General features: G+C 54.1%; 9 protein-coding genes across 9 annotated transcripts; 4 read left to right on the top strand and 5 right to left on the bottom strand.

The window, feature by feature from the left end:
- Positions 1–1624: 1624 nt before the first annotated feature.
- UV8b_06529 (uncharacterized protein) lies at positions 1625–3060 on the bottom strand (the record flags this gene model as incomplete). The annotated part of the gene is made up of 3 exons (XM_043144026.1): positions 1625–2031; positions 2118–2803; positions 2957–3060. 3 exons carry the CDS (start codon positions 3058–3060, stop codon positions 1625–1627), a joined length of 1197 nt encoding a protein of 398 aa, XP_042999961.1.
- A 449-nt stretch (positions 3061–3509) lies between these two features.
- Positions 3510–4748, bottom strand: UV8b_06530 (uncharacterized protein; the record flags this gene model as incomplete). The annotated part of the gene is made up of 1 exon (XM_043144027.1): positions 3510–4748. The coding sequence occupies one exon, from the start codon at positions 4746–4748 to the stop codon at positions 3510–3512; it is 1239 nt and encodes a 412-aa protein (XP_042999962.1).
- Positions 4749–5137: 389 nt separating this feature from the next.
- Positions 5138–5701, top strand: UV8b_06531 (uncharacterized protein; the record flags this gene model as incomplete). Its single annotated transcript, XM_043144028.1, has 2 exons — positions 5138–5367; positions 5434–5701. 2 exons carry the CDS (start codon positions 5138–5140, stop codon positions 5699–5701), a joined length of 498 nt encoding a protein of 165 aa, XP_042999963.1.
- A 460-nt stretch (positions 5702–6161) lies between these two features.
- Positions 6162–6683, top strand: UV8b_06532 (uncharacterized protein; the record flags this gene model as incomplete). Its single annotated transcript, XM_043144029.1, has 1 exon — positions 6162–6683. One exon carries the CDS (start codon positions 6162–6164, stop codon positions 6681–6683), a length of 522 nt encoding a protein of 173 aa, XP_042999964.1.
- Positions 6684–6787: 104 nt separating this feature from the next.
- UV8b_06533 (uncharacterized protein) lies at positions 6788–8053 on the top strand (the record flags this gene model as incomplete). The annotated part of the gene is made up of 3 exons (XM_043144030.1): positions 6788–6970; positions 7069–7221; positions 7313–8053. 3 exons carry the CDS (start codon positions 6788–6790, stop codon positions 8051–8053), a joined length of 1077 nt encoding a protein of 358 aa, XP_042999965.1.
- Positions 8054–8669: 616 nt separating this feature from the next.
- On the bottom strand, positions 8670–9062 carry UV8b_06534 (uncharacterized protein; the record flags this gene model as incomplete). Its single annotated transcript, XM_043144031.1, has 1 exon — positions 8670–9062. One exon carries the CDS (start codon positions 9060–9062, stop codon positions 8670–8672), a length of 393 nt encoding a protein of 130 aa, XP_042999966.1.
- A 674-nt stretch (positions 9063–9736) lies between these two features.
- UV8b_06535 (uncharacterized protein) lies at positions 9737–11163 on the bottom strand (the record flags this gene model as incomplete). Its single annotated transcript, XM_043144032.1, has 5 exons — positions 9737–10033; positions 10132–10362; positions 10510–10565; positions 10712–10885; positions 10959–11163. The coding sequence occupies 5 exons, from the start codon at positions 11161–11163 to the stop codon at positions 9737–9739; spliced, it is 963 nt and encodes a 320-aa protein (XP_042999967.1).
- Positions 11164–11798: 635 nt separating this feature from the next.
- UV8b_06536 (uncharacterized protein) lies at positions 11799–14191 on the bottom strand (the record flags this gene model as incomplete). Its single annotated transcript, XM_043144033.1, has 2 exons — positions 11799–13767; positions 13872–14191. The coding sequence occupies 2 exons, from the start codon at positions 14189–14191 to the stop codon at positions 11799–11801; spliced, it is 2289 nt and encodes a 762-aa protein (XP_042999968.1).
- A 645-nt stretch (positions 14192–14836) lies between these two features.
- On the top strand, positions 14837–20610 carry UV8b_06537 (uncharacterized protein; the record flags this gene model as incomplete). Its single annotated transcript, XM_043144034.1, has 4 exons — positions 14837–14907; positions 15053–15974; positions 16034–19159; positions 19255–20610. 4 exons carry the CDS (start codon positions 14837–14839, stop codon positions 20608–20610), a joined length of 5475 nt encoding a protein of 1824 aa, XP_042999969.1.
- Between the last annotated feature and the right edge of the window lie 667 nt (positions 20611–21277).

Consider the following 21277-nt stretch of genomic DNA (forward strand, 5'->3'; position numbering starts at 1 on the left):
CACCCACATTCCCACTTGACCCGTATCAGCGAACGCGAGTGACACGGGGCCTCCCTCAACTGCGCCTATCGCAATTCAACCATGACGGGACTACCTTGAAGCTGGACGTCGAGGCGGATTCTTGGAACAGGAACTGGCATGCAAAGATTCTGCAGGCGCAGATCAAATCCTGTCAGACGATGCAGTACATCATAGCGTGAGACATTTTGCCGCGAGACAGAAGAGGACTGAATTAGGAAGAGTGCATTGAGTTTTACAAGCATCTCCAACAGGACGGGGAAAAGCTCGGCGCACATTCTCCCCTTTCTTTTTTTTTTTTTGGTCCCCGGGAGACGCGATGCGTTTTGGTGGTGGTTATCATTCATCTTGTTTAATAACGAAAACTTAGTATTTTCAGTATTTTGTCGTATTTATTTCCTTGGCTTGCGGTTGGTCCTTTGCCACGTTGCGTGTGTTGTATAGTCGAGCCTTTTATTTCCGCTCTTGTCAACCTTGTCTTTTTTTTTTTCCCTCGCCTTTATTCAGTTTATTTCCATCTTTTTTTTTTCTTCTTCTTCTCAGTTTCCTGCTTGTACCACAATCGGGGGGGGGGGAAACGGCCCCGGCCATCCAGCGCATCCGGAGATCAGATGGCAGACGGTGGCGCGCAGTGGGCCGGGGGCGGGCTTCGGAATACACATAATAACCAGACCAGACCAGACCAGACCAGACAATGAATACAGTGTATTGCGTGCCCGCTGAACCGGGTCTTGCCCGCCGTGGGATTGATGTTTTACGGTGCCTAGGGTATCGTGTGCCGGTTCCAAGCAGGGGAGTGAGGTCAGTAGAGAGGTGAGGAAGCGGAGGTGAGGAAGCGGAGGCGAGGCAGCAGAGGCGCATGGTATGTAGATGGGCAAAGCTTCATGTTTGTCGTCTCCTTTCCCCTCGTCATGATGCCATGATGCGCCAGGGAGGAATATTGGCAAAAACTGACGTCTGAAATGCAATATCTAAAGGCTACCGCCGAGGGTGCCAGCTGTCCAACTATTTCCCCTTCATGTTCCTTCCAAAACCGGATGCGCAGCAGCAAAGTGTAGTGTACATGCTGGACCTGAAAGAGAGTCCCGTGCTCATTTGTAGAAAGAGAAAGAAGAAGAAAGTCTTTAAAGAAGAGAGACGAAAGAAGAAAATAACACAACAAGGCATGCCGGCAAGCCGTGCGATTCTGCCAGCAAGAGGGGGAAAAGAAAAAAGGAGGAAAAATGAGACAAGAAAACCGAATGCCCCTGCAATTGTGACGTCCAAACCAAGATTTCACCGCGTTGAAAAAAAAAAATTGAAAAGAAATACCACTCATAATGGTTCATACAGTTCAGAAGTTATATCCGTAAAACTTGACCCCTTTTTTCTTCATCAGCATCATCGTATTCAGCCGGCAGTCGTGGGTTGGGCAAGGAGACTTACCCTTTCCTAGCTACCTAGCTGTCAGCATCTGCATAGCAAGCAATCCTCTTGGTGCCTTTGTACACAAAAGCAGGAAAATCGGGTCGTGTGCATGAAACCGAGTGGTGAAGAGCCGTGGAGCCTCAAAGATCATGCTGCCTGCCGCCTGCCGCCTGCTGCATAGACGCTTGCAAGCATCTTCTCACGCCAAAGCCCCTCCCGGAGAGTTTTCACTCATGGAAATGTCGCCCGACGGATTGTGATTCACCATGTGTTCTTGATGGTCCGCTTGTTGTTCGACCAGACCTTCTGGCGTCCGCAGAAACTCGTCGTATTCTGCAATCCGTACGCCCAATTCCTTGACCGCGGCTTCAATCCTAGCTAGGTGCCAATCATTTTTTGACAGCATGACCATGTCCGCCAAGGCATGACTCACCATACGCCTAGCGGGGTCAACCAAGCTCCATTGCGCGAGATATGCCTGTAACGGTCCCAAGATCGAGGGTCCAGATGGTGGCAAGGCTGAAGGCTGCTGGAAACTAGTCACCGACTGTCTCGCGGTCGCCGGCAAGGGTTGAGGAAACAGCGCTGCATGCGGATTATTGGTCTCTGAAAGGGCAGCGCGTAAGTTTCATTTGGACAGAATCATCGCATCAATTGTACGAGGCGCACACGGAAACACAAAGAGGACATACCACGAAACGTGCATCTCGAACCGCTGGCGTTGAACCAACAGTTGGTGCAGCTTCCACACATTTGGCCATCGTACACTACACATTGAGTCCATGGCCCATGGCCTTTACGACAGTTTTTGCATGGCTCGGAGGCAATCTCGCCGGTAACGTGAGCCAACAAAGCCTCGACGTTGCTACGCCTCTCAATGTTCAACTTCTGCTCGCGCCGCCGCTGCGTAGGTTCTCTGCGCGCAGCTTCCCCGGCAAGCTTCTTGCAGAGGGTGCTGTCAATCTTCACCGAGGGGTAAACCCGCATGATAATGTCAGCAGCCGTCTGGCCCGGTGACGCATGGTCTACTTTCACCGACTCATCTGGATTCTCCATGGAGCCCACTGAGGGAGAGCTGGCGTTGCATGGGACATGGTGCTGATGCTGATGCTGATGCTGATGCTGATGCTGATCATGTTCATCATATCTCTCTGGAGTTGCAAAATTGCCTTGGAACGAGGTTGAAAGGCCGGACAGAGAGTTTGGGTCGTTGTTCAGACCGCCAGCGGCTGTCAGATGCATAGAACTGTCCAGATGACTGGTCCGGTCAGCAACAGATGGCCCTAGCTGCGATCCATCTCCCGCGATGCCCGAATGAACTTGCTGAGCATAATGCTCCAGTTGATCATGAGCAGTGGTTGATAGTGACGTGTGGCGACTGCCACGACGACGGACTGTGTTAGGTTTCGAGACTCTGCCCGCCTTTCCTCTCGAGGGCATGGCTCTTGCCCCCCCCGACAACAGACCCAGCTGCAAAAGCTCTGGCTGTATGGATGCGGATAGATCAGCCAGATCGGATGGGTATTGATACGGAGCTGCTGTAACAGCTGCGGGCAGCTGGCCCATGTTGGCGGCGTTGACCTGGAAGCAGTCGGCGTTTTGGGACCTGTCGCGGCAGGTCCAACGACCATCCATGGTGGGCTCTGATTGGCCACTGTCTTGATGTCTGCCTACACGATCTTGCGAGAGAGTGACTCAGTAAAACATGCCAAGTGTTGAAGGAAAAGCATGCAGAACATAAGAAGATACAGTCCAGTTCTATGCTGATGTTTGACCGAAACGAAGAATAGAGGAGATTGGGTGATTTGAGTGAATCGCGCGAGAGATGCTGTTTGTTTGGGACGAGATGGAGTCATGGACCCTGGTGGCCTGAGGCTCGAGAAATGAACTTCCCATTGTAGAAGCCGCAACTCACTTCCTTCTCACTTTTATCATTTCCATACCTCTAGGTAGAGATGGGAGGTAGGTACCTTGGGTACCTGGTAGGAGGTAGCCAACACACCAGACGTGCACGCGTTCCCACAGGAGAAGCACGCAGCGTGCACTTTCGAGTCTCATGCTCGGCTTTCTCTCCTCCTCAAGTTCTAGCCGTGACTGACCTGCTGGTCCCATAAGCCACCAGCTCTGCCCTCGGTGATTTCTTTCCATTGCTGAGCAAACTCCCGAAGCCCTCCCTCACCGGCCATGCTGGCGTCGACCACTTCTTTGGGCAGCTTGTGAGCCGAGTACTGAGGAGTGCTGAAATTAAAGGCCGCAGGATCATCCTTGTCAATGAGTCGAAGCTCTGGTACTGTTTCAGCAGTGTGTGCATCAGCTTCTGCATCGTCGGCCCCAGTCTCATCGCCGCTGAGGCTGGCAAAATCGTCTGCTGCAGCGGAACCGTAGAGAGGGCTTTCGACTTTTGCGTCGACAAGTTCTTGCCAAGAGAATAGCAAGGTATCGGTTCGAGGAGCCCAAGGGTTAATGTCCATCAGACGAACCCTGCCCAGTCCGTCATCCGCTACAGGATCTTCGGGTATGTAAACATCAAAAGTAAAACTCGCGTCAGGAAAAGTGTGCCTCAGTTTTTCTTTGAAAAACGTCTGGATTCTCTTCCTCAGCTGAGGCCGAAGCTCGTTCAGGAAAGCGTAGTAGTTCAAGTCTCGTTGAGTGATGCCAATGAGTGACCGATGCTTGACGAAGCAGCGAAATTCCAACGCAACATGTGGATTGAAAAAGGGTCTCAAGACCAGAACGGGAGTGAATGGCCGAGTGGGGGACGCCGGGGTGCAGTCGTCAAAGGCGTGATCAAGATCATGGGAGATGAAGGACGACGATTTCAAAAGCAGATAGACATCGTTTGGCGACGTACACTTGAGTGTGTTTTGATGCGGCGACACCCACTTGGCATCTTTGGGCGCGGACCAGTTGAGCTTGGGAGCAACTGCGCCCCCGAGCTCGCTAATGGCGATTTTGATCTCGTTGTGTGCTTCAGGAAACCGCCTGTTTGGGGGCAAGCGAGGCGCTTCATCCTCCTCTTCCTCGTCAGACGAACCGTCATGTGGCTTTGGTCTTGAATTGCCGACTGCGGCAGACGAATGCCACTCTGGGTCAGCTGGGGCCACAGTAGCGTCTTCGTCAGCCAGCAATATTCCGTCTTCCTGAAGGTAGGCGACGAATGAAGGAGGAAGGCGTATGATTTTCGACTTGAGACATGAGCTGCGGTACTTTGGAAACCATGCGTCGTAGGAGCAGTTCTGAATGTGGTCCTTGGAGACGGGAGGAAACTTGAGCTCCCCGCCAACATGCGCAGCTGCGCTCGGACCGGGAGGCAGGTGAGGCATGGCCACTTGTGCGCCTGGAAACAAGGTAGGAAGTGCGGGATGAATCAGAAACAGAAGAGGGACGGGATGGATGAAATCGACGAGCGTTGCCTTGATGGATGAATTAGGTACGCAGTCACAGAGTTCTGGATACAGTAGTGTTTATGTGATGGGTTCTGCCATTCGTCACAACCCCCACCGCCTGCCTAAAAGGCCACTCGGAGGGGGCTTACTTTCCGTGCTTGCTCCTTCCTGCCTAGTGCCTACCTCAGGTACGTACGTAAACTGGCGTCTACAAAGTACTACGGAGGAGTATTGATTTGATCCATCATACCTTGGACTTCCTCCAAAAAAGGTGGCGGCCGATAGAAGGGAGATATCGACTGTATGCACAGGCAATCAATCGAACCATGTCAGAGAACGTTGGGCTGTCCACACCCCGAGGTAGCGGAACTTCGGGCTACGTGCAGCGCAATCTCGCCCACTTGAAACCCCGAGATCACGGAGCGCCATATCCCCAAGATCGTGACAGCTTACGGCACAAGCAGCGACAGCCCGACAAGGGTATACTAGAACATGATCGCAAACGACAGATTGAAGTCAAGGTGTTCGAGCTGAGAGATAAGTTGGAGGAAGAGGAGTCAGTGACGGACCAGTCGTGCTGAGCTTGCTTGCCATTGGCGCATCCACTGACGCAGTTACTCAGAGTCGATGAGGAAGAAATTGATAGGCGCTGCGACGAACTGCGCGATAGGCTTCACGCTGAGAAAGACTCCGGGAAAAAGGGTTCCGGATCGCAAAGAGCATTTAAAGAACATCAAGTACACGAGATGGCCGACGCCAAGATTAAGGAAAGCGAGCGGCTGCGAAGGGCTCTCAAAATCAGTTCCGATTATGAAGAGGGTAGCCATTGGAGGAGGCAGGAGGAGAGACTTGGTGCCGCTGTTGAAAAAGGGGCCGACAACGAGAAGTGAACAACGACACGAGACTGGAGAAGCTGGGTTCCTGGAGCAAATACAGTAGTATACGCACTCCAAAAACCTGCGCAAGACCTGGTACTGGCACTCCGGGAGTCTATTGCTTTGGATGCGAAAAATTGTCAGAAACAAGTCGCGAAACGGGCCTCAGGCCCAACCGTCGAACGGAGCAAGGCAACAAGAAGAAAACTTGTCGTCTTATCAAGACTGAATGGAATGGCTTGGCCGTGTTGTACACGACGGAGAGTATCTGCCACGAGTCAGATATCCAGGTTAACATGAGCAATACTTGTTTTATAGCGCAAATACGACTGATGATGGGACAGATGCCAGGTAACCCGGTCGAGGCAAAACTACAAGGAGGCGAACTGGAGGCGAACTGGGGGCGAGTAGGCGCTTTTCTGTGCAAATGCCTAGCATTCGATGGGGACTGAAACCCCTAAGACGACCACGTTTAATGACCGCTTGGCTCGTCAGATGTGATTCGCTCACGATGGAACGGGAAAGGCAAACGCGGGAATGGCCGGGGTCACAGAACTGCGCTGCAAACGAAATTAAATCATGGGATATGAATTCCTGCTGTGAGCTGCGTCGTGCCTTGTTATTTTTGGTTACTAGCATGGCAGCTTTGGATTCTTGGGGGGTTTACTCGGAAAATACTTTAATCGACGATGCAAGACATGCAGAAGAAGACGCGGACAGAGAGGCTGCCGCACGGAGGCGCCAAGACTATTTTCCTCACGTTTCTTCCGATTTCACCGTGCTGGACACCGTGCTGGACACCGTGCTGGACATCGTGCTTTCCTCAGGACGTACACAGGTACCTTCCCCACCTCGTCGGGACTCTTTCCGTTGCCAGCCCACTCCTGGCCTGGACCTCTTGGTTGTCGTCTGGTCACAAGTGCAAGTTCAACCACCAGGTAGGAAGGTATGCTGGACCAACGTCTACGGGCGCGAAGCTCGAGGAAAAACACATTGACATCAATATTTCCAGAGCTTGCGGGCATACTGGACGAGAAGTCTTGTCTGCATCCCGTACAGAATAACTCATAACATCCAATCACAGCATCGTTTTTGGTCGAAATGGCTCGGCTGGCGCAGGAGACAGCTCTGCCAGAAGACGTGGCCGCGTCTCGGTCGGACGAGGCCGAGCTGGTAAATTTGACTCGGCTGTTGATCAGCTTACAGCGCAATATTCTACATCCCACTTTGGAGCAGGAGCGGCGACTGAGAGTGAGCGAGCTCGAGAGGACCAAGGTGGAAAGGGTAGGGACTGAGCAAAGCAAAAGCCAAGACTAAGCCAAAAGATGCGCTGCTTCGTCGCGAAACTGCCAGCCAGCTGACGCAGAGCATTTGCCCTCTAGATTCTGGAGTATGCCCGCTCGGTCCTCACAAAGCTCGAGCAAGATGCCTTGCAGGTCCAGGCGCCGACCAAAAGGGCAAAGATCCAGAGCCTCTTGAACGAGAACCGTGACAGGCTCGAGAGCCTGCTCGACCGCTTGCAGGATTTCCGACACGTAAGAAGACCCTGACAGACCGTGTGTTGCCCGAGTAACTCCCGCGAAGGGGGGGGGGGGGGGAAATGACTAAATAAGAAGCCCGCCGCAGATGGCCGTTGATGACGACGGCAGCTCGGATGGAGAAGATGTCCTCGAGCATGTTATTCCAACGCCCAGTGAAAGCATCGACTCCGACCCCCCGGCAGCTCAAGACGAAGGCGAAGAATCGAAAACGAGAGCAGAACAAGTCTCATCTTGCCGTACCGGAGCGCCTTTGCCCGAGCAGTCGGCCGTAGAAGCTACGCCCACGCTGGAACCTCACGGCTCATCTCAACAGCCTGCTGGGCCCATCGACACAACCACATGCCCGTCACCGGCAACACAAACCACCCAAGCCGTACGATTACGATCCAGACAAGCCGCGCAGCCGTCAAGCTCAACGCCGGACCCTGTGTCACATTCTACCGCTCGCGCCGCCCTTTTCGCAAACAGGAGCAACTCCGTCGGCCCCCGGACATCCAACGCCACAGCGGAAGCCATTCTCGACCAGCAGAGAGCCGAGCAGGACTTTTTGTCCGAATCCATTCTCAAAATGGCCGGCGCATTGAAAGAGAGCTCCCAAAAGTTCTCCACGACACTGGATGCCGACAAGGATGTGCTGGAAAAGGCCGGGGAGGGCATATCCAAGACGGAGCAGAGCATGGAAGCAGCAAGAGGCAGGATGGGCACGTTGCGGAAGATGACGGAGGGAAAAGGCTGGTGGGGGCGCATGATGCTGTTTGCCTGGGTATACGGCCTCATGTTTGGATTGATCTTGTTGGTTTTCGTGATGCCCAAGTTACGATTTTAGCTTGCACTTGGGGGCTTTTTGCAGGGGCAGGCTTCTTGGGCCGTCCAGCAAGCCATCCATTCCACAGCGATTCTTGAGACACGGCGAATGCATTTTTCTCTTTTCTCTTCTCTCTCTCTTCTCTCTCTCTCTTTATTTTGTTTTATTTTGGATTTTTTTTTCTGTGTACGGGTGCAAGGCGTGTAAGCCTCGACACGATGATGGCCACCTGCCAAAGTCCTTTCATTACTTTTGTTAGACTTGGGGTGCGCAGGCGTACGAAGCAAGCATGCGGATGGAAACCTCGAGTTCAACCAACTGCATGCCATTCAGAACAACCCAAGATAGGCAAGGCCAGTCGAACCAAATGGCAGCAAATACCCGCTCTTCTAATCCAAGCACCGACCCGTTTCGTTTCACCTTGGATTCGCAAGCGCTGTAACGGCGGCTAGGACATCGGTCACACTCAAACTTGGGAATTGCCGCCGAGAAGGACATGCGACGATTAATTAATTAACTAATTTATTTATTCATTTGTATCTTGATTTCCCCTTGCTATCCCCCCCCCCCCCCCCCCCCTTTTCTTTCTATTTTCCTGCCTGGGCCTGGGCACCCGTCTGCATAGCCGCACAAGCCGCTAATTTTCTTTCCGGCTTGCCTTGCACAAGTGTTCCAAGGCATCGCCGAGAGACTGCACGCTGTCCCAGGAGCTAGCGGAGTAGGGATGCGCATACGAGAGCAGCTTGTCCATCTGCGCTTTGTAGCGGCCGGCGTCGACCGAAACGCGCGGGCTCGCGCAGTGCTTGCACCAGTCCTCTCCGTTCTTGAGGAGCGTGTCGATCAAGCTGTATGGATTCACCCCTGGCGGCGGGAGACCCGGAACGGAGGGCTGCTTGTAAATGTCGCCCGCGTGCTTGATCTGGATCAGCGTCGATGAGTAGCCGTTGCAGCGGTCGCTCGTGGCCCAGGCCAAGCTGAGGTGGACGAGAGCGGCGGCTGGGAGGAGCAAGCGGGCGGCGTTGATGAGCATGCTGGTTGAAGCAGTTGCCTGGTGTTTGTTGAGAGTTTAAAGCGGTTTCCAAGGAGAGGATTTACAGGGAGAATGAGCCAAGGGGAGACGAAAAGTTGAGTCGGTCTATAGCCAGGACGGGAGGAGTTTGTATCCATCGGAGGGAAGCGCGCTCGCTCGTGTATGTATATATATATATATATATATATATATATATACACGCATCGTAGCATCTTGTCCGTGGCTCATCTAGGCTCCGGCACCAATGGACAGTAATTCTCCTCAGTAATCCTCGTCCGTGCCATTGTCACTGTGTTGGCTGTGGCGTGGAAATCTCGTATAGCCCGTCCGCCCGCCCCGGTTGACCTGTTCGGCCAAAGGGTCCATGCCCGCCACCTGCCGTCGGGCATCCCGTCGGGCATCCTCGTTGGAAGCATCCCAACTTCGCAAGCCCCCAATGGCCGCTTCCTATGGGGTCCAAAATTCTCGTACGTCCCCAAGTCCACCCGGATAATGTTTGGCTCAACAACAAGTCGCCCAGGAGCAAGCCATTCGCCAAAGTCCCCCAAAGCCATCCCTCCACGACGGGGCCACGGGGCAAAAAAACTCAAATTAGAGGAGAAAATCATCAAATGTGTAAACCAAGTAGCGCAAACGCTGCTTTTTTTTTTTTTTTTTTTATTGGACGCGCATTCTTATTTCGGCAGGTGAGCTACGCCGTGTGCGTTGTCGCTCTTGTTGCCAGCACCAGCGGCGTCGCCAGACACGACGCCAGACACGACGCCAGACACGACGCCATCCTGCTCCGCGATGCCGACGCATTCCTGCTCGTCCTTGGCAGAGCTGCCCGAGGAATCGGCCTCTGGGTCGTTTGAGCCCGAGCCATGGCCGTCCCGCCCCCATGTTGCCGTCAATCCTCTCAGCGCGGCATTCAGCTCTCTGCAGTAGTAGTTGGAGAAGAGCGTTCGTCTCCCAACAGGCTTTCCGCCATCCTAGACGCAACGGCCCGAGAGGCAAAATGTCAGCAACTGCTTGGCACCCTGCTTGCGCATGCCGGTTCGCGGGGGAACGGTCCGACGAAGAAGCTCACCGGAGGGACGTAGTGGAAGAGGGAAGGCGGCGTCGTATTGAACCTAACCACCCTTTCTTCCCACATGATGCCCGTTTTGAGGTGGAAAAAGGCCATGAACTCGCTCATCTGGGAGCGCCATTTCGTCGCAAAGCTGCTGGGACGGTAGTACAGCGGCTGGGTGTCGCCTCGGTGCCGGAGCAGCTTTGCGGCAAACCAGTATAGATGCGGTTTTGCGTGGGATTCAAACAGCTGCCTTTGTAGTCAGATTGTGCCCAGCGTAGCAAGCGACCCGAGAGTACCCCAGTGCCCCCGGCACCCCGGCACCCCGGTGCGGAAATGCAGCATGATATCTCTTGTTTCGGTTCTCTGGGGCGCAAACTCACATAGAGAAAGTACCTTTCCACCTGACGTGGATCCTCGCGGTTCCCGTGACGGGTCAACACGACCTTGTACTGGAAATTGTACCGGTCATAGTAGATGTGGAATTCGTCCAAACGGGGGTGAAGAGAATCAAGTCAGCGTTGTATGCCCGGGGGAGGGTGTGTGTGTGTATGTGTGTGTGTGTGTTGCTTCCAACAAGGAGCGAAACATGACATACTCGGGTCGACAAAGTTGTGCGCGGCCAGTCTCCTCGCGCGCGCTTGCTTCTTCAACGCCTTTCGAAACTCGTAGCTCGACTCGGGCTCTCGCCGCTCCTTTAGCCCCGTCGCGGAAAGCTCGTACCAGTCAAAATCGACAATGTGCAGTTTCTTGCGCACCAGTCCTTCCTTGACTGTCAAGAAGGCCCGGTGAGCCGGGTCCCGCGAGGATGCGTAAAAAAAAAAAAAAACGGCAGGGGAACGAACCTCGCGGGACGCAAGTGTCGAATTGCTCCCGGGTGCAGAGGAGGTGGGTGACGTCTGGGCCAAAGTCCTCGGTGAAGCGGCCCCTCCTCGCTTCGGTCCATGACCTAAGCTGTGGGAGGGTGAAGCCTCTCGGTAAGGAGTCGGCTGCGGCTATGACGAGGCCCTTGAACACGGGCTTGGGGCACGAGAGGGATCGGTTGGCCATTGCGGGTGGGTGGCGATAGCACCGGGGCGAGGGTGATGATGATGATAAGGAGGAGGAGGAGGGGGAGAAAGGAAGAGGAAGAGGAGGAGGAGGAGGAGAAGGAGAAAGAGGAGAATAAAAAGGAGAAAGAAAAGCAAAAGGAGGAGGAGGAGGGGGAGAAAGGAAGAGGAAGAGGAGGAGGAGGAGGAGAAGGTGAAAGAGGAGAATAAAAAGGAGAAAGAAAAGCAAAAGGAGGAGCAGGAGGAGCAGGAGGAGGAGAAAGTGAGAAGAATCAGAGTGAAAAGAGCTTCTTGAGGTGGCTGTGTCTTTGCAAACGCTTCACCTTGATCCTGAGCGCCAGCCCGTGATGGGAAAACAGGCGGAGCAGCTGGTCGCCATCCCAAGCAAACCGCGAATCGTGGCATCACGCGGAACCAGGAAACCAGCCTGTTCCATCTCCAAGCTGGGCTGCAAGTGCTGTCGCATCGACGTCACCCCTGGAAGAAATTTCTCGCTCGTCAGTCAGTCCAGTCCCCCCCCCCCCCCCTCAAAGAGTCCAGCTGCAGCCAAGAGACCAAAAACACTTCTTTATTTACCCGCCCTTGTTTTTATGTCGAGTCCATTTTCTCGTTGAGTACATACATCTGCCCTCCTTCTTATCGGATAGCCTTTGCTGCCTCGACAAAGGCACATATCTTGGCCAGGCTCTGATGGCCATCCTCCTCCACGCCGCTGCTTACATCCACACCAATGACGCGGTCACTCAGTTCTCCGAGCGCGTTGACTGCTTCGGCGACATTGTCGGGGTTGAGCCCTCCCGCCAGGATTATCCGCAGCCCGGCGTCTCTGTCCAGGGCGGCCTTGACGCTCGACACGTCCAGCCGCTTTCCCGACCCGGCACCAGAATCCAGCAAGGGGACGGTATGGTAGCCCCGTAGTCCGATTCCAGGGTGGCCAGGCTTGAAAGCCCGGATGACGGGGACGGGGATGAACTTGGCCCATTCCACCGGCTCGTCGCCATGGAGCTGCACCATGTCCAGGCTGTAGAGCTTTTGCTTCTGCAAAACCTCGTCCAAGGGTTGGTCCTGGAAGATTCCGACGAGCCGGGTCCTGGAACCTCGAAGTCGGCTTTCCGCGGCCGCAAAGTAATCAGTCGCGCTTTTGGGAGGAACCGGTGTTTCATCCTTGTCGGTCAGGTTGTTCGCGGAAGAGCCAACTGCTGCCAAGATAGCCAGTGCCGTTTCGTGCGAAACACACCTCTTCGCCCCGGGCACAAAGTTGATGCCGATCAAGTCGGCTTTGCACTCGACAGCCTTCTTCGCCGCCTCGGCGCTTCGGGTTCCGCATATCTTGACAAGCAGCGGCTTTGGCGCTTTCTTGCTGTCCGCCGGCTTCACTCCCGAGCACAACTCGGTGATGAAGGCACTCGCGTCCGGTGCTCGCATGATGGACTCCCCGACAAGCACGGCGTTGACGCCGTCATTCTTGCACATCAACACGTCCTTGTGGCTGTTGATGCCGCTGAGGGCGCATAGCAACGTGTTTTCGGGAACCATTTTCCTCAGGCGCCCCGTTGTGTCCATGTCCACCTCGAAGCTTTCCAGGTTTCTGTTGTTGACACCGATAACCTTGGACCCGAGCTTCACAGCGGTTTCCATCTCCTCTGCCGTCTGAACCTCAACCAACGGCTCCATTCCCAGTGACTGAGAGTACCTGTACAAGCGCTCGAGAACCTCGGGACTGAGCATCTTGACGATCAGCAGCACGGTGTCTGCACCTGCTAATCTCGCCTCCAGAATTTGGTATTCGTCGAATATAAACTCTTTGCGCAAGATGGCTGGCCTGTTTGGCATGCCGTCGAGTACTTGCCGGACGGCGCGTAGGTCGTCGATGCTTCCTTTGAACCACTCGGGCTCGGTCAGCACTGATATGACGCTGGCTCCAGCAAGGGCGTACTTTTGCGCTTGCACGGGCGCGTTTATTTCCAGGGCAAATATTCCTTTGGACGGGGATCCACGCTTGATCTCAGCCATGAGAGCTACGTCAAAGGGTGTCTGCTTAAGCCTGGAGACGAAAGAAACCTGCGCAGGAGCGGCGTTCAGGTCGTAGGCAGCTTGCAAGTCGGACATTCTTTGCGAGGGAAGCTGCTTCTGGGCTTCCACGGCAACCCTTCTGTTGGCATAGATTCTTTGCAGGATGTTGTTGTTTTTCCTGGGCGCGGTGGCGCTGGCGGCTGCGCCGTCGGTCGACGCAGACTTTTGAAATCGCGAGTCTTGTTGCCACGTGCCGCCTTGCATACGCAAAAAGTTCCTGATCATCTTGCGGCCGTGGGCGGTCAGAATGCTCTCGGGATGAAACTGCACCCCCTCCATGGTATACTCTTTGTGGCGGACACCCTGAATGATGCCGGGCGAGCCATCTTCCTTGGCTACCCAAGACGTCACCTCCAAGCATTCAGGAAGTGTCACATGGGTTCCAGCCAAGGAGTGGTACCGAGTTACAGGAAGGCCTTGCTCTAGGCCGGCGAAGACGCCCTTGGAATCGTGAGTCAAAGGTGATGTTTTGCCGTGCAGCCATTCTCCGGCGGAGCCGACTTTTCCTCCGTACACATCAAACATGCATTGACTTGAAAGTTGCGTGTTGTTGAACGTTTGTGTTAGCCACCACTGTCCGTGCTATGCTCTCTCTCTCTCTCCCCCCCCCTCAAGGTTTCCCGCAGGGTTACTTACAGCCCCATGCATACGCCAAGTATGGGAATCTTGCCGGCAAAGTGACGGATGGCATTTCTGCTGACGCCGGAATCGGTGGAGGGATGGCCAGGTCCAGGACTGATGATGAGCTGCGTTGGGTTCAGCTTTACCAGCTCCTCGACGGTAATCTGGTCATTTCTAAAGACATGCACGGTGGCTCCTTCAAGCACGAGGTACTGGTAGATGTTCCAAGTGAATGAGTCATAGTTGTCGATGAGAATGAGGTTCGAAGCCGTGGGCACCGGTGCTGCTGGCTCTGGCTGGTGAGGGGAATGGTCAACAAGGGCCGAAGTCGACATTTTGTGCAGTTCCTCCAAGGCTTGCAGGGCTGGCTATGTGCGTGGTGAAGGTTTGCAGAACCCGGTATCAACAGAATTCCTCACAGAATGGAAGGTGGTTTGTCGACGAGGCTATCAAGGTCTGTCTGTTAGTCAACTCCCGGTGTTTGTTTGACCCAACTTTAGCGGGACAAAGCAATTCATCAGCAGCAAGTATACTTTTCGAACAAGCAATAAATAAATACGGACAACCAAGCACAACAGCAAGCAACAACCTGCCGTGGTACCGTGTGAGAGACCGTGCGCCGTCAAAGTTCGTACTTGCAATTAATCAGGGTTTTTGGTTTATCGTTTATCGCTGGTCTCTGCGCTCCGATACCGTTGGGTTAGACGATGATTACCCACTTTCATATGTAACCCCAGCTTTCCTTGGGTCAGGTCACTGCTAGGCGCCTAGGTCGCTCGGCAAATTCCCGGTATAACCCCCGTGCCAGGAACTGGCAGCTCAGCTGCAGCCCAAAAAGTTGGTTGCAGCAACAAAACTCACGGATTGAGCTATCGCAGCACAACAAGTCGATCCCGCAGCCGCTTGGGGGTTCGCGGCCGAAGCGCGTCACCGCCGATCGCTCCATCACCGACTTTTCTCAGGTGATGCCTCGCGTGGCAATGGCGCCCGTGTCTGATAGCAACTATTTCCCGTCCCTGGGAGATTGTCTCTCAGACGGTCGCGTTCTTTTGTGAGCTCGCCCCCCCCCCCCCCCCCCCAACAAAAAAAAAAAAAAAAAGAAAAGAAAGAAAAAAAGTGACAACAAAGTCGGACAACGGCTCTCTTCTCTCGTCTCCCAACCATGCTTTGTCAAGTGCTAACCTGTCGCCCCTCAGGTCCTGGAAGAATATCGCTACCGCGTTATCAGATAGCTCGGGCAGACGACAGCGAAGCGCCGAAGTGGTCGCCTTTTTATCCGACGAATATGTTCACAGCCTCTTGAAAGATCCGGCCATCGCCTTTGCGCCAACCAATGATGCTACCGAGAAGAGTTTTGCAACCAAAACCGCACCCATCAACGTCACCTCGGCATCGACCGAGAAACATAATATACAGCTCCTCAAAGAAGATGCCCAATGGTTGAGCAAGAGCGCCAAGGTAAACCCGGTTGCTGCGCTGCGAATCGCTCTTCTCGAACTCCAAACCAGGCCTTCCTTGCATCTCTCCAGCCCCCTCTCATCTCAGGATGTCACCAACCTGCAAGAGGCGGCTGGGATCCAAAACGGCCAGAGGACTTCGTTCATGTCGGATCTCGGTCCAAACGCGACTCTTGATGCCGACGAGGTAGCTGCCGAATTTGACAAGGACCATTCAAGAAAAAGCAGGCTTTTCGACGTTTTTCTGACCGAGCGGCGGTATTTCTTCATGACGATAGACTACTTGCAGTCAATCAGACTGTATGGGAGGTTGCCGATAGTCTCCTCCGGCGACAGCGAATTGGCCACCTTGTATAAGCTCAAAAGCTCGTCTAGCGTAAAGGACGAGAGCGTATCGCTTCTTGCGGCGTACCTCAAGGCAGTCACTACGAATGTGACAAGTTTGGGGGCTGGCCTGAAATCTGTTACCGATGACACCCTTTTGCTGAGAGACGAAGTTGAACTGGATTGGTTAAGAACGCTACTGACCGAGGTCACGCACTCGCTATCCGTTGTGTTCCAGGTAGTAGATAGCCTTGCCGATGACTTTGCGCCGTCGAGCTTTCTCAATCAATGGTTCTCACTGATGGACCTGTGCAACTTTTTCGACGACATTCAGCCTGTTTGTAACAATTTCCCTTTACATGTAAAGATGTTTGATTGACTAACCTTTGCCCTTAGATCAACCACGTCATTGGGGAATTAATCCTCCCTATAAAGACACTTGCTGCGGGTGTCTCCCTTGCGCTTCTCAAACCAGCTCGGTCCCTGACGTTCTTGGCCGAGCGGGAAGAGGAACCTACCCCCATGGATGACATGTATGATTCCTATCTGATCCTATCGGATGTTTTGGAGCAAATACATAAAAGCGTAATCAATGCTGCGAGCGTAGACTGCGAAAGCGCCACGCCTGTCATATTTGCCTGGACTCTGCTCCTCCACCGCATGAATTTCTCCTACCAGAATCGAATCGACAAAAGAGACAATCTGCTGCAGCAAAATGCCCGGGAGACGTTCGAGTCTGGTGGTGTTGTTCGACCCACTGCTCGGCGAAACTCGGCCGGCAGTATTTTCTCGATTGAGTCTTCCAAGTTTGATGGCTTCCTCGAGAATTCAGCGACGGCCAGGGATCTGCAGGTTGTTGAGCAGCTGGCATCAGGAGCTACGGCGCATGGCAAAGTCTTCGACATCATGGCCAACATGGCCAGAAGCCTCGGCCCATCGTCTGAAGGAAGCATGACCCCGCTGCTGAGTTCTCGGTTAAGAAACACTTTTCTTGAAATGCTCAAGATCTCATACCCCATCGTCGGATATCAGTCCGAGCCGGTCAGCTCGCTGCTCGCTCAACTCGATCAAGGACGGGATTACTGGCAGCTGGTGCCTGGGCAAGGCCTGGCTCCGTCTCAAGATGTCTTGACAAGCATGCTCCAGGATGACTATTCGATGGATTTTTATTTCCAGCAAGCTCTCGACAGATTTCCTTACGAGTTTCTCCCGTTCATCAGCATGTGCAGGGCTCTTTGCACTGCCGCTGCTGATGTGGACCGGTCCGAACTAATCCTGGGGTTGCTGAGAAACACGCCGACTGTTACGTTTGCAATTCCAGACTCCTTCCAAGGTTACGATCTAGTCCAAGAGGACGAAAACACGAATGCCTTTGTCCTCCAAGAGGAGATTTTCCTCATATCGCCGTCTTCTTCCTGGGGTAGACGATACGTTGAAGACGACGCTTACAGGCTGCCCATCGGGAGCTACGGCCGTTTCATCACCGACACTGGGCGAGTGGCTCTAATGGAATTCCCCCATTCTTCACTCTCTCTTCTTGGTCGTCAACTCGAAATCAGTTTAATCAAGGAAGGTTACCGGTGTGTACTGGGCATGTTGCAGCCGGAGGAGATTGCCGAAGTCATCTCGCTCTTTGCCACTCTCCTTCGCATGGAAAGCCTTCGTACAGGAACGCACCCAAGCGCCGCCCTCATGCACGCAGAGAGTGACATCTTGGCCGAGGCCAGCAAGCACATCAGCGGAGGCAAAGATGTCGTCACCGTGATTTGCGACACAATGGACTACTTTATGCAGGACGAGCTGGCGACAAGCGAGGAAGCGACGATCAACGTGTTGACTAGCTGCGTCAAGTTTCTGAGTTCTATTCTCCCCTCTCAGCCAAGTCGAGTTTGGTCCTACTTGGCAAGAAGCGAGTTGCTCAACTCTGACTCGAGGGCGGGCAAACTGGCGAAGATTACCGGCAATCTCGACTTGGTATCGGAAAAATTCGAGTTTCTCTTCTCCTCGCTGTCGCTCTTCTCTGAGCTGATCGACACTGCCATGAGCTCGGCCGTCCAAAGACGAGTTGGAAACAAACCTGCGACCAGGCAAAAGGCGGAGCCAAATCCATGGCTTGGAACGGCGGACAAGGTGCTGGCCAAAGTGAGCATGTCAATAGCACACGCGTCAGTCGATGTGTTTGAGAGCACATGCACATGGCGCTTCGACACGGAGATCAAGCGCGTATCGTTACTAGGCAATGTAATATCCGTGCTGAGCAGACTGGTTGAGTACAGCTACGCCATGGGCGAATCTCCTACCTCCGACAGCCTTCTTTCTTGCCTGCGACCCGCGGGCTTTTACGTCGTCGAATGCTTCATAACCCCGACAAGCGGAACACTCCGATTTCAGCCTATTCTTTCTTCTCTAATCACCACACTCACCATGGCCCAGTCAACCTTGTATTCTACTCGCACCGCCATTGCGAGGCACCAGGCGAGCTCGATTCTGCAATTCTCCACCACCCTTCTCAGGACTGCAAAGTATCTTGGCAAGTCGTCGGCCGCGTTTGAAACTTGTCTTTTCAAAAGCTCCACCCTTGTCGCTCGCATGTGCGCCGTCTCCGACGCCTTCAGAGGAGAAGCAATTGCATTACTCGAGGCGCTGGTTGTCAACGCAGCATCCACAAACTCGGAGCCGCCATCCCTGCTGGGCTATCTAGGACCCCATATTTCCAAGTCCTTCATTCAAGTCTTGGCTTCGCTGGGAAAGCCCTTCAATCTGACGCGGGAGGTCGGCACAACGTGGGAGTTTTTCTCGTCGGTGCTCCGCAACAGACAACAGTGGATGTCAAACTGCCTTCTCACGGGGCAGACTCCTCGGGAGGCTATGAAGCAGGAAAATAAGAAGAGCGAACTTACAGCAGACTCTCTATTTGCAACGGCCCTTGGCAAGTTGAAGAGGTTGAAGGAAATGGAGCCGCAAGAGTCCCTCGCCATTCTAGACTTTGTCGCCTCGGCGCAAAATTACTGGCCTTGGACAGTCTTCACTCTGCTCAGAGACACTTCATACATTGATGGTTTGCGCAGCTATGCACGCGATCTGAAACCATGGCAGTTGACTGTCAGATCGGATGCTGTTCGAACCAGCATTGACGCCAGGATAGCAGCTTACATTGCCGAGATCCTGGCTATGCAGCTGTACCACTCGAGACATCAAGGGGCCTCGGACGCTTTAGCCAAGAGCCTCGTTGCCGATCTGGATTATTACCTTCGGGATGGGGTGGAAGTGGCAGGTTTCAACCAGTCCCTGCACAACAACCTTGCCCGAAATTTCGCAAACAAGTATGCCGGCTGCTCGCTAGACAACTTCAAGCGAACAGTGTTGCAGCATCGGGATCTCGGCAAGAACTACTACTACGACGTCGAACGGGCTAACGACATGCTGAGCTTCGATCCCGGCTGGCTCGGACGGAAAGGAAACGGGTTCCGAAATGAAATGGAGCTGGCGAACGCGAACCTGTCGCTGGTTGATGCTCAAATAGTAAGCTAGAAGAAAACGAACATGCAAGCCCAACCCCCAGCCCCCCCCTCTTTCGCCAGATGACTGATGAATCATCTCTTTGGAACCCCCTCTAGGCCCTTTTCCATGCTTGGGAATTTCTCCTGTTAGAGTTGAGCACCAGCCTACCGGGTCACGAGACGGTGGCGAAGCAAATGCTACAGGTCGCGCAGCAATGCTTGAATGCTAACCAAGGCGCTCCTGGACCGGAGAGCATATTCGTCAAGCTTGTCGATTCCCGAGCAAGTTTGGCGCTGGTGCTGGTCCAGCGGCTTGCCAAGCTGTCCACTGTCGCCGTCCAGGACATTAACCAACTACTGGGCACCTTGGTCGGGACCATACACAGCGTCGAAGAGCCATTCGGGAAGGACTCCATCTCCTATTATCGCACCCTGCTCAAAGCGCTTTTCGTGACGCTGAGGGCCTACCATTCTTGCGGCAACAAGGGCGTCGGCGATTCCGCGGTGGATCTGGGAGGCTCGACGGTAACCGTCACGCAAACAGTGCTCAACCTCTTGGACCACGTCGTGGGACGAGGATTCCGCTCCCTCGTGAGCCTCATCCACGACAGCGACTCGGACATCTCCCCCGACGACTTGGCGTTGTTGACGGCGATTCTGCAGGCTTGCTTGAGTCTACCCAACTTGGACCAGTCGCCGACACAGATCCTGAACATCATGGCCGCGCATGACGTTGTCAACGCAGCCACGTCTCTGTTCTCGTGGGCGGACAAGCTGTCGCAGCAGGGCGACCCTGTGTACGGCGAACTCAGCCTCTTGTTCTTGCTGGAGCTGTCCACCTTGCCCCTCGTCGCCGAGCAGCTGGCCTGCGACGGCGTGCTCAGCAGCTTGCTGTCCGCCAACCTGTCCAAGTACATGCTCAAAACCACCGTCTCCCCGTACGCGGAGACGCCCGTCGCGCAAAGGTGCTACGCCATATGGGTGAAGGGCTTCCTACCCCTGATGCTCAACTTGCTCGCGGCGCTTGGCGCCACCCTCGCCCCAGAGGTCACCTACGTGCTGAACCAGTTCTCCCACCTGCTCCGCGCCAGCGTCGATCGGTTCGAGGCACCAGGCGCCTCGCGAACCATGTCCAGGTCCGCGGGCCAGCACCTCACGCTGCTCGCAACGTCGGAGATCCACTCCCTGGCCCTTCTCACCAGGGTGCTCTCGGCCCTCGGCGCCAAGAACAACCGCGACGTCCCCGCCGTGGAGTGGGATGCCAACGGCGTGCTGGAGAATGTCGAGTTCTGGCTGTCGAGCAAGAGGCTGCTCAAAGAACGCCTCCTGCCGCTGGGCTCTCGCGAGCTGGACTGGAAGAACACGCGGAGGGAAGCCGGTGCGGCAGGCGGGAGTGAGAACTTGCTCGAGGAGAAGATTGTTTCCCAGCTGGAGACTGTGAGGGACGTGTTGAACGAGGAACTCGACGGCTGAGCATAAGCGCAGCTGGGATATTTCCGCGGCGATCCTTGACCATCTTGACCATGTTTTTGAGCATTATTCTGCTGTTCTTTTTCTTCTTTTTTTTTTTTTTTGCCCCTTTTGTTTATACAATAGCATTATGTGGCTTGATAACATGTAACAAGAACAGGAAGAAGGAGACAAGAGAAAAGAAAAGAGCAAAGATTACGGGAGATTGGGTACCTGGGATCGGGCGTTGGAATAAAATGGGCCGCATGATTCTTTGCAGAGCCGTTTTGTGCGGTGGATGATGTGTAGCACCTTTGAGCGTGGTCTTGAATGTGGTGACGGGGGCGTCCCAACTATTCCTGGCTGTGTCAGTGTGTCAGTCGCTTGAATTGCATCGCGATTCCTTACAGGTACAACCAGACACGTCTTTGTTTGGCAACTAGTGGCGGAGGTTTGATAATTCTATGGACCATATGTACAAGTACACGCCAACCCATTCATGGCACTGAGATATCCCTCCCCGATATTTGTGAAAGCATCACACATGGCATGTGGTTGAACGACTCGCCGCTCCTTCAGACGTGAAATGTCCCACCGAATTGCAAATCCATACCCGGTGAACCAGCCGAAGCTATCCCCATGGAAACCGAATTTTGAGATCCAAAAGTTTCAAATTGTGGCTAGGGCATCC

Source organism: Ustilaginoidea virens, chromosome 5 (genome assembly GCF_000687475.1).
Source record: "Ustilaginoidea virens chromosome 5, complete sequence".
Lineage (NCBI taxonomy): Eukaryota > Fungi > Ascomycota > Sordariomycetes > Hypocreales > Clavicipitaceae > Ustilaginoidea > Ustilaginoidea virens.